Below are 12,921 nucleotides of genomic sequence, written 5' to 3' on the forward strand. Positions count from 1 at the left end.
TGTGGAAGGTGTAAGCTGAATAAACCCTTTCCTCCCCATGATGTTTGTGCAGGAATAGAAACCCTGACTAAGACAACTAGGAACGTTTAAATGTGAGCCTATAGTAGCAGCAATACCGGTTTTTGTTTATTTAATTCTCTTTAGGGATTCAGTTAAATGAAAAGTCTTCTGTAAATAATTTGAGGTTTTCCCTAGCAAAGGTTCTATGTGTTTATTACTGAACCAACAATTCACTCACATAGAGCAGGAAAAAAAAGAAAGCAAGGCAGGCCCCGCGTTCCCGTGCCCTCTCTCCAGACATGGGAGTGTCCAGCTCTGTCTGCTGCGGTGATCTCCACCGAGGTTCACAGCGCAGTTGTGCCCCTGGTGTCAGCTGCACAGAGGCAGCCTGGTTCTCCTCCATGCCTTCTCTTGTTTGTCTCACACCGTTTTGTTACCAGATTTCAAGCAAATCCATAGGGAAATGGGACAGTTTTGCTTTTGTTTCTTGGAACTGTTGACTCTCTTAAAGTCCTGCGAGAGGTCGTGATGAGAAGCCGCGTGACACATGTCTATTTTAAGACCGTCATACAGTCCAGACGGTGGCTCAGTAGGCAAAGACTTGTGCTGCTCGGCTGTTGAGACTCACATGGCGGAAGGATAGAACCCACTGCTGCAGGTGGCCTTCTGAGGCCACACTGATGCGGTGGCATGTGCATCCACATAAATAACTTTTTCAAAAAATAATTTCAATACCTAACAATACACTTCTGTCATGCTGGAGATGTGGCTCAGCGATTAAGAGCACATTTTGTTCTTCTTGAGCACCTGGCTGTGAGTTCTAGCTTCTACACGGTAGGTAGCTCACAACCACCCATAACTCCAGGTCCAGGGCATGTGAAACCTCTTCTGGCCTCCTCGTGAACCAGACACACAAATGGTACACAGACATATGCAGGCAAAGCATTTAGACAAATAAAAAATTGTATATGTATATGTGTATGAGTGTGTATCTACTTTTCTTATCTATCTATCTATCTATCTATCTATCTATCTATCTATCTAAACATTTAGACAAATTTTTTTTTTATAAAAGAAAAACGGAAGCCAGGCATAGTGGTGCACACTTTTAATTCAGAGGCAGAGGCAGGCAGATCTCTGAGTTCAAGGCCAGCCTGGTCTACAGAGTGAGCTCCAGGACAGCCAGGGCTGCACAGAGACAAGAAAAGGGACGTCATGACGGATGCTCACCTTCCAACCCTGCCGTTCCCAGTTTAGAAGAAGAGTGTGACTCTTCCCTCTGCACACCTGCACTGAGAGCCAGGAACCTGGAGCTGTCCCAGGACGTGAAGAGGATGACAGCCGTGTTTGAGAAGCTGCAGACGTACGTCACTCTCCTCGCCTTGCCAAGTAAGTGAGACCACGGCCCACGGCTCAGCTGCAAGGGCCGGGCAGCGCAGAGGCTGGAAAGGGTGTGGGTCAGCTCGGGAGAGTGGGCAGAACAGAAGGTCTGGGGGCAGAAAACCCTGCATTCAGTGAGCTAGAGTTAGGGAATTCAAGGGTAAGTGGATTTGAGTGCTGTGCTATGAAGGTGAGATAAACTATTGGGCATTAACCATGCATTAAATATGAATTCACACTCTCTCCTCTTTTCTTAAGTGGAGACGGTAGAGTCATGACAGTTTATAGGGTGAGCGTAACAACGCTTCACTAAGGGAGCCACAGGGGCATCAGGGTCATTTGGTAGCAGCCACAGCGCATGGGAGCTTTTAAAGCTGTGGATTGTCTCCCTTTGGCCTAACTAGAGAAAAATACTCAGGCAGTCACTGAGGACTTCAGTTTCAGTGGTGTTTTTAAGAATGCTGTGGTTTTAGCTGGGCCTGGAGGTACATCTGTGATCTTGAGACCCAGGAAGCTGAGGCAAAAGTACCCTAAGTTCCCTGCATTTCTTCACAGCCTGGGCTTTAAAGGCAGGAGGGAGGGAGAGAGAGGAGGGATGGAAGGAGGGGGAGGGAGGGAAAGGAGAAGGGAGAGAGGGAGGGGAAAGGGAGAGAAGGAGGGAGGGAGGGAAGGAGGGAGGGACGATTACGGGCACATGAGCGACAGCATAAGGAAAGTGCCTTAGCCAGGTGGTGGTGCACGCCTTAAATCCCAGCACATGGAGGGTAGAGGCAGGCGGGTTTCTGAGTTCGAGGCCAGCCTGGTCTACAGAGTGAGTTCCAGAACAGCCAGGGCTACACAGAGAAACCCTGTCTTGAAAAAACAAAACAAAACAAACAAACAAACAACCCCCCCCCCAAAAAAAAGAAAAGCGCCTGTTTTTGTCTCCTCTGTGCTCTCAGTTACCTACTGCAGTTACCCACTTAAAGCCCAGCCCAGTTGCTTTCAGTGTGCTCATGCCTTGCCCTACAGTGCAGACCGCTTTACACCATTTAGTCGCCTGAAGACCCTTTAGTTCTTTAGCTATAGCTTTCCTGCCTAACACCAAGCAGCTACTTCTCTAATTCCCGTCTCCAGATTAACAAATGGATCCACTATATGTAATTGGGTGGGTCTGTTAGCTTTCATGTAATAAAGCTTGCGAGACTGATGCAAAATGTAGAGCACGTGTCCACTCTCCATACCTTTTTATTGCAGAATACCAAATAGTACAATGTGCATCCATCAAAAAATTGGGATCGTTTGACTATTACGAACAATAATGCTACAGACATTAGCATATGAGCTTTTATGTGGGTTTATCTTTTCATTCTCTGGGTCTGGTGACACCCTCCTATACCTAGGTCAGATGGTTGGCTATATTGAACTATCTGAAAAGTTAACAAGACCATTTTCCTCCTGCCAGCAATATGTGAGAGTTAAATTTTTCCTCGTCCGCACTAACAGTTGCTGTTATTGGACTTTGGTCTTGGCCGTCCTAGTGGTTCTGAAGGGACCCTTTGCTGTGGTTTGACTTCCTTTTCCCTGCTGTCTGGCTTGCCAGATGCATGTTTATTTCTTTGGTGAAACGTCTGTTTGGATCTCTTCTTCGTTTTAAGTGGGGTTCAGTTGTTTGCCTTCTTATCATTGAGTTATGACAGTTCTTTATATATTCCACAGCCAAGTCCCTTGTTGGATATGTGATCCACTGAATTTTCTTCTACTTTGGGGCTTGTTTTTTCTTTGTCTGCAACATGCTTTAAAACACAGATATCTTTAAGTGTGATGAAAGTCTGTTAATTATCCGTTTAACTGTTAATTCTTTCTGTTGGGGAGGGGTCCTGCTTTTCCCATATGTAAAGACCCCTTGTCAAGTCCAACGTTACGAGGCCTTGTTTACTTCTAAGAGCTTAACAATGTTTATGGTTACACTTGGGTCTTTGATCCATTTGGAGTTAATTTGGGTGTGTGGTGCAGGGTGAGGCTCTGACTCCTCCTTTTCATGTGGCTGCCCAGCATCTTGGTCCATGTGTCCAGAGGACAGTTCATTGTGGCAACTGGTCCTGCACCCTCATTCAAAGTCAGTTGACCATACATGTATGAGTTTATTCCTGGACTTCCAGTATTGTTTCTGAATCTACGTGTCTCCTGGGCAGTCACACACCGTTCTGATGACTGTTGCTTTGTAGTAACTTTTGAGATGAGGAAGTGTGAGCCCTCCTACTTTCTTCTTTTTCAAGAGTGTTTTGGTTGTTCAGGATCCCTTCTTATGAATTGCAGCAGCAGCTTGTGGGGTTCTATAGCGTAAGTGTCTCATTTGTGGTAGGTACTTTGTTAGAGTAGCCCCGGGAAATATACTGAGAGTATTGCTTCTCAGGTCTTCTGACCCATGAACATGGTGTTTCCTTAAGCAGTGTAGTTGTGGGGGCCTGGGACTTACTCCTGCTGCTGCTCCTGGGCCTCAGCCTTGGGCATGCACAGTCAGGATGATAGTGAGTGACTTTGCGGCCTCTCCTTCCCTAATTAGACCCTGGATTAAGCTCCTCTGATTGTGGCTCTGGGCTTTTTTGAAGGCTTTGGGGCATGTGTCACTTAAAAACAATTGCATTCAATACAGGCTTCTTTAGAGTTAACATATATAGCAAGCTGGTTCAATTTTTGAGGTTAGTGTTCATGATTTGTGGCTGCCAGAGGACTGTGTCTTTCTTCTCACTGTGGTAACTTACCAGCCTATAGTCTGGGTCAGTGAATTGGCCAGTCTCTCCTGTGCTTTCACCACAGTTTATTGAGTGAGAGCCATAGGCTTGATGACGTCTTCACTTCTCCCAGGGGACAGCATTTCCTTGCTGCTTTTTTTTTTTTTCTTTCTAGAGCTCAGTCTCAGAGCTTCAGTTGAAGTGTTGGGGACAGTTGTATCTCAGGTCTCTTTGGCTTGCCAGGGGTGACAAGGGTCACAACGTTCTCCGCAGCACTTGGTCAAGGTAGAACCTCATCTCAGACGTGGGAGAGTAGGTGAAGGAAGGGGTCCCTCCCCACTTCTTGGCCAGACCTGATCAGAACTTAACCTCATCAGCCAGTGGCTGGGAGAAAGAGGAGACATCCAGCCGTATCTCGGAAACAGGAGAGGGATGCCTTTGTGCTGGGCTGTGCCTGTAGGCGGTGGGATTTCTGATGCACTGAGCTGGGGCGGGGGAGACTTGGCTCACTTACGACAGACTTGTGCTCTTCCTTCCGAGTCGTTACTGACTTTCTCCTCTTCGTTTATTGTGTGTAAGTTCAATGTGATGTGTGTATGTCCATGTGTGCACACACTGTCACCTTCCCAGGGAAATGCTCATGGACTTGTGACTGTTTTCTTTCTAGGTACAGAGCCAGATGGACTCCTTCGAACAAACTACACTTCCGTCTTAACAAATGTTGGTGCTGCTCTGCATGGCTTTCATGATGTCATGAAAGGTGAGCTTTGAACCGGAGCCTGAGTCTGTGAAAACCTTCATTTTTGAGATCTGCCTGCATTTTGCTTAAACACTGCTGAGGGTTACAGACCCAGAAAAAGGCTCAGCAGCCTTTGGATTCTGTGAAAGTGCACAGCTACAGCCTTCTGCTCTTCCATCTGCTTCACTGCTGAAAGTAAACACAGTACCCAAGAGCAGACCTTGGCACAGTGCTTCACAGGAAGCACGCTGTGGTGATCTGCATGGAATCGGGGTTGGACCCCATCAGACACTCAGCAAAGTCTGTTATACTTGTTAGAACTCAAGCATGCACGAATGGTATCCTAGTGCCTCCTTATCCTGACAGCCTTACTACGTAGTCTTGGCTACGTAGATCTCTCTAGATAGTTGAAGCTTGTGGCCTTCCTGCCTCTGCTCTGGGATGCTGGGGTTACAGGCGCACACTGTGCCCAGCGCCTCACTGGCATCCTTCTTAGTGTTGCTTAGTGCTGGGGATTGAACCTAGGGCCCTAAACAGGTTACATTACTGTTCTACACTGAGCTACATTCCAAGCTCATACTTTGGTATCTAAAATGCCTGTTTTAAATCTGGTCTTGTTGAGCATAACATTTAAGAAATAAAGATCTCAGGTGTAGTGGCACAGACCTTTAGTTCCAGTATAGAGAGGTAGGGACAGGAGGACCTCTGAGTTCTAGGCCAGCTTGGCCTACATAGATACCCCCTGTGTCAATAAATAAATAAGTAAATGACTGAATAATAAATAAATGTCTGTTTTAAGGGCCTGTCCAGTTTTCATTTGGTTCTATGCTTTTAAAAACAGTTGGCTTCTGGGGAGTGGTGGCACTCGATTAATCCCTGCATGTATCAGCGTGTATCTCTGAGTTCTCCTCCAGCCTCATCTATAGCATGAGTTCCAGGACAGCCAGAGCTATGCAGAGAAACCCTGTTTTGCCACCATTGCACCCCCACCCCCAAAGAACATAATTGGCCCAGGGGTTGAGGGACGTCTCTTAAGGTTCTTCTTGTGCTTCTTGAGTGATTCTTAGTAACAGTCAATTTGTAGCTGCGTTGCTTCTAGATGTCCTGTCCCCTGCCCCTTTCCCCTTCTGAGACTGTGGGAAAGGGGAAGGTACAGGAGCTGTTTGAAGGACTGTGTAACCAGCTTAAGCTCCTGGATGGTTCACCACACTATTGATAGCGATTATTTTACAGGAAATAATTTGTTTTTGTTTTTTTTTTTGATGTAAAAGTATTTTGTATAATGTGTAGGAGGGATATAATTAGTGTCCCCTGCAAGATTGGCATGACAAAATATCTTTATGTTGACATTTTAACTCACCAGTTACATCCTCAGGAGCCTAAAGTGCTTTAGAGGCATTAGCACGCTTTAGTTTGCACACTTTCTGAAGTCAAGATGCTGCTGCGCTGCCCAGGACAGAGCGTTGTCCTTCTCTCGCTCGGCGGCGGTGGAGAGCTGGGCTCCTCCGTCCTTGTGTTGCCGCTGCTGTTTCTTCTCTTTTTCAGTTTAGTGAGAAAATAACGTGTTCCATTATGACATTTTCAAGCTTGTTTCTACTCTTGAAAATGAATTTAACAAAAGAAGAGAAAGGCGGGAAACAGGAAGGATCCAGGGAAGTGACTATGGGGCCTTGTTGCTAGGGCAACGGTTTCAGTCTGTCTGCTTGCCTACCTCAGAAGCCTGTTGTGTGATGAGAATGCAGAGTGTATTAACTGGCGTTAACAGAAGTATCTCTTTGTTGTTGCTTAGGTGCTTGGTTTTATTTGGTCAGGGTCTTACCCTAAAGCCCAGGCTAGTTTCAAAGTAGCCTCAGACTCCTGAGAATGGAATTGCCACAAGGCCTGCACCACAAGGCCTGGCAGAATCTTGGTTTTTAAGACAACCTTCATTGTAACCCTCTACCCTTCTACCTTTCCCTGAACAATAATAGTTGCTTGCTCTAATTTGGATGTAGGGAGGATGTCCAGGCAGGGTGGTGGTAGGTTGTTAGTGTGAAAGGAAAGCATGGGAGTTATCAAAATGTGTGCTGTATGTGGGGTTGCATTGAAGCCGAGGGCTGCAAAGTCGCTCAGTGGATAAAAGTGTCTGTCCCCAGGACTGAGCACCTGAGCTTGATTGCTGGACCCCACCTGGTGTAGGAGAGAACTGAGAACCACCGTAGGCGTCCCCTGACTTCCACACCCATGCTGTGGCATGCTTGAGCCGTTTATTTAAACAAATACGGAACACGATAGCCAGGTGCCAGCCTGTTGGTTCTTTAGAGGGACAGCTATAATAGTAACACCACGATGTAAAAATGGACATTCAGGCTCAGAGGTTAGAGCACTTGCCAGAACACAGGGGGCCCTGGTTTTGATCCTTGCTACTGAAAGAAAAACAAAACAGAACAGAAAATGACTTATGTAAGGAGGAAATCTGGCTGAGGGATGTAGAAAGCCTCTGTAACTTTTCTCTGAACAGAAAAGTGTGCTACAAGTTGCATATAGGGGCTGGAGATGGTTCACTGGTTAAGAGCTTTTGATGCTTAATCATTAGGACCTGGGTTGCAATCCAAGATCCCTCATCAGATGGCTCATAAATGCTTATAACTCCAGCTTCAGTGACTCCGGTACTGTCGTCTGGCCTCCTTGGGCACCTGTGCACGCATATGTGCATACACTCACAGAGACCTGTGCATTTCTGTTACCCCTCTCCCCCGTTTACTTTGTGATCAGATGATGTAGCAAAGTCTTGATTCTTGAAGTCATTGTTTTCCAATGCACTTAACAAATCGTGAAGGGCAGCTGTGAGAATCGGTCCGGCTGGCTAGCTGCATGCGGCTTGTATGTGAACAGACATGTTTTCACTTCATCATTTCTTGTAGATATTTCCAAACACTATAGTCAGAAGGCTTCCATAGAGCATGAACTTCCAACAGCAACACAGAAGCTAGTTACGACTAACGACTGCATCTTGTCCTCAGCAGTGACGTTAACAAACGGAGCGGGCAAGGTGAGTGTAAAGCCAGCTCGCTGCACGTGCTCCCTAAAAAGAAATGTTGGGAAAATTGATGTATAAAAGGACCGTGGACTATAAGGTCTGTGTGTGTGTGTGTGTGTGTGTGTGTAGCTGGGAGAAAGAAGAGGAGGAGTCTGGGGACTGACCCAGGGCCCTGTGCCTGGCAGGCAGACCCCCGGCCACTGTGCTGTATCCTTTTCTGTTTTCTAAGACAATGTCTTACTTTTCTTTGTCATTGCCCAGCACCTTTCCCCTAGTGTTTTTCACGGAACCATCTGCCTGTCTGAAACCCCATGGCAGCGACTATTGAGCGCTGTGGTGAATGAGCGGCTCACTCACTAGTTTTCAAAACCAAAGTAGTTTTCAATGTTTTTATTTCATATACAAAACAACGGGCTTCATTATAATATCTCTTACATATCTGTCCCTGTACTTTGTTATATTCTACCCCCATGGCCTTCTTGTCCCTTTTCCCTTCCCTTCCCTTCCCACTGGTCTCTTCTCCCCTTCCAAACAGTTCTCTTTTGGTTCGCATGTCACACACAAATAAACATGTGCAAACACACACACACATCTGTAGCCTATGGTTCTTTTAGTAATATATTATTACTCATTTATAATACAACAACATCTTTACCATTATTTTTATTTGCCCCAGCCAAAGAGGTGAGAGGACAGCTTGTGGGAGTCAGTCTTTCTTTCTACCCTGTGGACCCTGGAGATGGGACTCAGCTTGGCAGCGTGGCAGCAACGCAGTCGCCATCTTCCCAGCCCCAGGTGCTGATTTTGTTGGACAGAGCCTGTACTTGTACAGAGCCTGTGATCTCTACACAGATTAGTTCCCTTGTCTGTGACCAGATGCCTTGCAAGAAACAATTAAAGGAAGGATAGATTTATTTTTTAATTATTGCTTTTACTTTGGAGATTTTAATATAATTAAATCATTTTCCTTTCCCCTTTCTTCCCTCTAAACCCTCCCATGTACCACTTTCGGCTGTCTTTCAAATTCATGATCTCATTTTTCATTAATTGTTACATGAGCATCTCTGCACATGCATACACACACACACACACACACACACACACACACACACACACACACTCCTATGTATTACCTGCTAATGAAGCATAGTAAGGAAGAAAAGACCAATTATGAGGTACTGATAGGGTGATTTCTTTAGTGATTTACTGAAAGCACTGCCTGCACTATTTTCCAAGCGTGATCTCACTGGCTATCTGGGACAGAATGACCTTGAGGAATAGCTGAAACAATGGGTTGTTGCCCTTAGCAACCTGGTACCGGCCATAAACACCAGTGAAAACTGCCCTGCTTGTTAGAGCACAAACAGAGAATGGAAGCTGGACCTGGGATTGAAACCTTTCAGGAGCTGTCCTGGCTTCAGTCCGCTGGTGGCATCTTGTCTCCTCCATTTTCAGCAATGGAGTGCTTATTCCAGAAAGGTTCCCACAGCATTCAGCCCGTGTCACTCGTATGCATGTGTTCAGGGTTGACCATTTACTTGATCTTGGATAACTAACTGGTGTGCTCTTCCCAGGGGACTCTCAGCATCCCTTGGTTGCCTGTGGTTCCTTGGGTCTTTCCCCTGTTCACTTTGCAATGTCTGTGGTTGTACTTGGCTCCTCCTTTGTGGTGATAGATCTGCAGCGGTGGGGAAAGCGTGGTGGATCCGTGGCTGTAGAGCATGTGGAGCTGGCGACATTGCATTTGCAGTCAGGAAGCAGAGCACTGTAGGAACCGGGAGAGCTGTTACCAGGAGGCCCATCCCCCAGTGTCCTGCTTCCTCCAGCAAGACCCCACAACCTCTCAGAACACCACCGCTGCTACTGAATGTTCCCTCACATGGATCAGATAGTTCCTAACACTGAGTTTCATTCACATGGTGAGGTAAAAGATTGATACAAAGTAAGGCGTGTAGACTTCTGGAGTGTGGCTGCTTAGTTTTGAGCAATATTTACCAAGATTGAACCCTCACAAACACTGATCTAGGTTTACAAGATAGAGCACCAGCATGCAGAATTTCCTCCTCCTCTCTCTCTCTCTCTCTTTCTTTCTTACCCCCCCCCCTCCCTTTCTTTCTAAAAGATTTATTTATTTTATGTATTTGAGTACACTGTGTCACTGTCTTCAGGCGAACCAGAAGAGGGCATCAGATCCCATGACAGATGGTTGTGAGCCACCATGTGGTTGCTGGGAATCAAACTCAGGACCTCTGGAAGAGCAGTCAGTGCTCTTAATCGCTGAGCCATCTCTTCAGCCCTCAGAACTTTTTTTTTTGTATCTAGGATATTTAGCCAGTCATTTTCTTTATTTCTTCATTCCATGTAGCACTGTAGAATTAAAAATCATAGCTCAGAAAAATTGTCATTGTGGATGTTTGTAGCGTTCTATGGACTGAACAAATGCTAAGAATCTACAGAGCTTTTAGTCTTGTTTTCTGTTCTACTTATAATTAATAAGTTAAGATTGTACAGAACTAAGTTTTGGTAGTGATTATGACTTTAAGAGGCTTATGTCATATCTATTTTGTTGAAATATGAGATATTCAAAGTTAACATAAAAAAACAAAAATAGATACTTTAAGATCATTACAGAAGTTATAGTTTGTGAGAAATACCTACAGCTGTGCATGCCACATGCCCTTAATCCTAGGGAGGTGGATCTCTGTGAGCTCAAGGCTAGCCTGGTCTACATGGTGAGTTCTAAATTAGCCAGAGCTACATATTGAGCTCAAAAAAGAGTATCAGTTAGTCACCTACAGACTAATTATGCATCAGTCTTAGCTTTGAGGAGGGACAGAAACTGTAAAGAGCAGGGCGTGTCTGCAATCTTGTAGTTCAATTGCTGTGACGAAATATTATGGAAACCTATGAAGGGTAGCATTGAAATGGGGCCTGCTTACTGCTTCAGAGGGTGAGTCCATGAGTCATGGCAGGGGACTTGGTGACAGGCAGACAGGTGTGGAGCTGGAGCAATAGGTGAGAATGCACATCTGAAAGTTGTAGGTAGACAGAGACTGGGTCTGGCACGGGCTTTTGAAGCCTCAAAGCCCAGCCCTGGTGACACTTTTTCTCCAACAAGTCCATACCTTCTCTAACAGGGCCACATCTCCTAATCCTTCCCAAACAGTTCCACTAATGGAGAACCAAACATTTAAGCATGTGAGGCTCTGGGGCCCATTCTCATTCAGACCACTGCAGAATGAACAATGTTTTCCTGTCTTGCTGTGTTTAGATCGCATCTTTCTTCGGCAACAACGTGGACTACTTCATTGCTTCACTGAGCTATGGGCCCAAGACAGCCAGCGGATTCATTAGTCCCCTTTCGGCTGAGTGCATGCTGCAGTACAAGAAGAAGGCTGCTGCCTATATGAAGTCTTTGAGAACGGTTCGTGGGGTCCTGCTAACAATCATTTATGTACTTGGTCTTGTGTTGGGCTGGTCCACCACAGCATCCATGTCTTCTTCTGTTCTTCTTTTGGAATGCTGTATTCACAGACTCTCAATCAATTCTCTTCGGGAGAATAAGTCAGAAAGACGTCAGTTAGACAACTCTAGGGTACCAGGTAGCCTTATATATGGCCAGGGATGCCCTTCAGAGAAGAGATGGCATGGAGAACTATAAAGCATACAAACTAGGTGGCTTGAGCACTCACCTTGTCTGTAGTCTACACATGGCTGTGGCTCTCAGAGCTCATCCACCTGAAGAAGCTTAAATGAACCGTGGATCGTCCATATTGTAAACCTATGCAGCGTTTCAGCAGGGATGCAGTGGGCACCGTATGCAGTGTGACAGGCAGACTCCTAAAACATTCTGAACGCAAAGAGCAAAGTGTACAGTGAAACCTAGGTTTTACAAAATAGCAAAAAGGAGTTTTGCACAGCATGCGTAGATTTATACAGGTGCTTATAAATGTGCCAAGGGTCCAGACAGACATGTCAGGCTGGTAATTATTATTACCCATGAGCTGAAGCTGAAATTACCTGGAATGTTTTACCTTAAGAATGTCTGTATGTGTTTTGTAGTTGGAACCCTAAAACACAAACTATACTCTCTGTAGCACTGCATGTAAGGGTGAAAGCCAGGCAACAGCCTACATACCCACCGGCAGTGCAATGGTTAAAGCCTTACTGATTCACAGAATGAAGTACTAGAGCCGTCAGGTGAGAAGCATGCATATGCATCCATCCAGTCACTGTAACAGCTCACACCCTACACACATGCCATATGAATGAAATATGTACACATTGCATCAGAAGGGTAAACTTCTAAAAGACATACATTTTGGTCTTATAGTCTCTGTGTGCACATGAGATATGTGTACAGTCAGGTTTCTGCATGTAGACAGTTTTAACATGGGAGAGTCACGTGAGTGGTGAGATTGGGCATAAAGCAGCGTTCTGCCGCATTTCTCACGTGATCATCACAGATTCTTACTCTAGTTAGACAAAATTACAAATGTGTTTCATTTTTTTCTACTTCTGCAACTTTAAATAATGCAGACTACACTTCATTACTCTCACCTATTCCTACGCAAGCTTAGTATGTATGTATTTCATCTGGCTCAGAGAGTAGTTTCTTATTGTTTTAATGTGCTGTGTGTGTCTCTGCTGACTGGTGAAGTAGACTAGTTTTTCATGGTTACCTTTGTTCTGTTTAAGTCTCTTTTAAAATTAAATATCCCTAGCTAGAATTGAAAGAGTTCCCTATATATTAAGAATTTTAAAGAATATTTAAAATCTATTTGTTCACAGTTTCTTACGTTTACGCAGTATGTCTAGGTCATATCCATCGCAATATCTCCTGGATAGCCTGTATTAAGAATTTATCCATCCCAATATCTCCTGGATAGCCTGTATTAAGAATTTATCCATCCCAATATCTCCTGGATAGCCTGTGTTAAGAATTTATCCATCCCAGTATCTCCTGGATAGCCTGTATTAAGAATTTATCCATCCCAGTATCTCCTGGATAGCCTGTATTAAGAATTTATCCATCCCAGTATCTCCTGGATAGCCTGTATTAAGAATTT

At 45.1% G+C, this 12,921-nt stretch overlaps 1 protein-coding gene across 1 annotated transcript in view; it reads left to right on the forward strand.

The window, feature by feature from the left end:
• Ppp1r21 (protein phosphatase 1 regulatory subunit 21) overlaps window positions 1–12,921 on the forward strand; it is a 59,789-nt gene that overhangs the window by 31,169 nt on the left and 15,699 nt on the right. The window contains exons 12-15 of the mRNA XM_021186002.2: window positions 1,253–1,389; window positions 4,762–4,854; window positions 7,737–7,864; window positions 11,124–11,276. Of these exons, the coding sequence (XP_021041661.1) occupies window positions 1,253–1,389; window positions 4,762–4,854; window positions 7,737–7,864; window positions 11,124–11,276 (511 nt within the window). The remainder of the gene's footprint in view (window positions 1–1,252; window positions 1,390–4,761; window positions 4,855–7,736; window positions 7,865–11,123; window positions 11,277–12,921) is intronic.

Source organism: Mus caroli, chromosome 17, assembly GCF_900094665.2.
Source record: "Mus caroli chromosome 17, CAROLI_EIJ_v1.1, whole genome shotgun sequence".
Classification (NCBI taxonomy): Eukaryota; Metazoa; Chordata; class Mammalia; order Rodentia; family Muridae; genus Mus; species Mus caroli.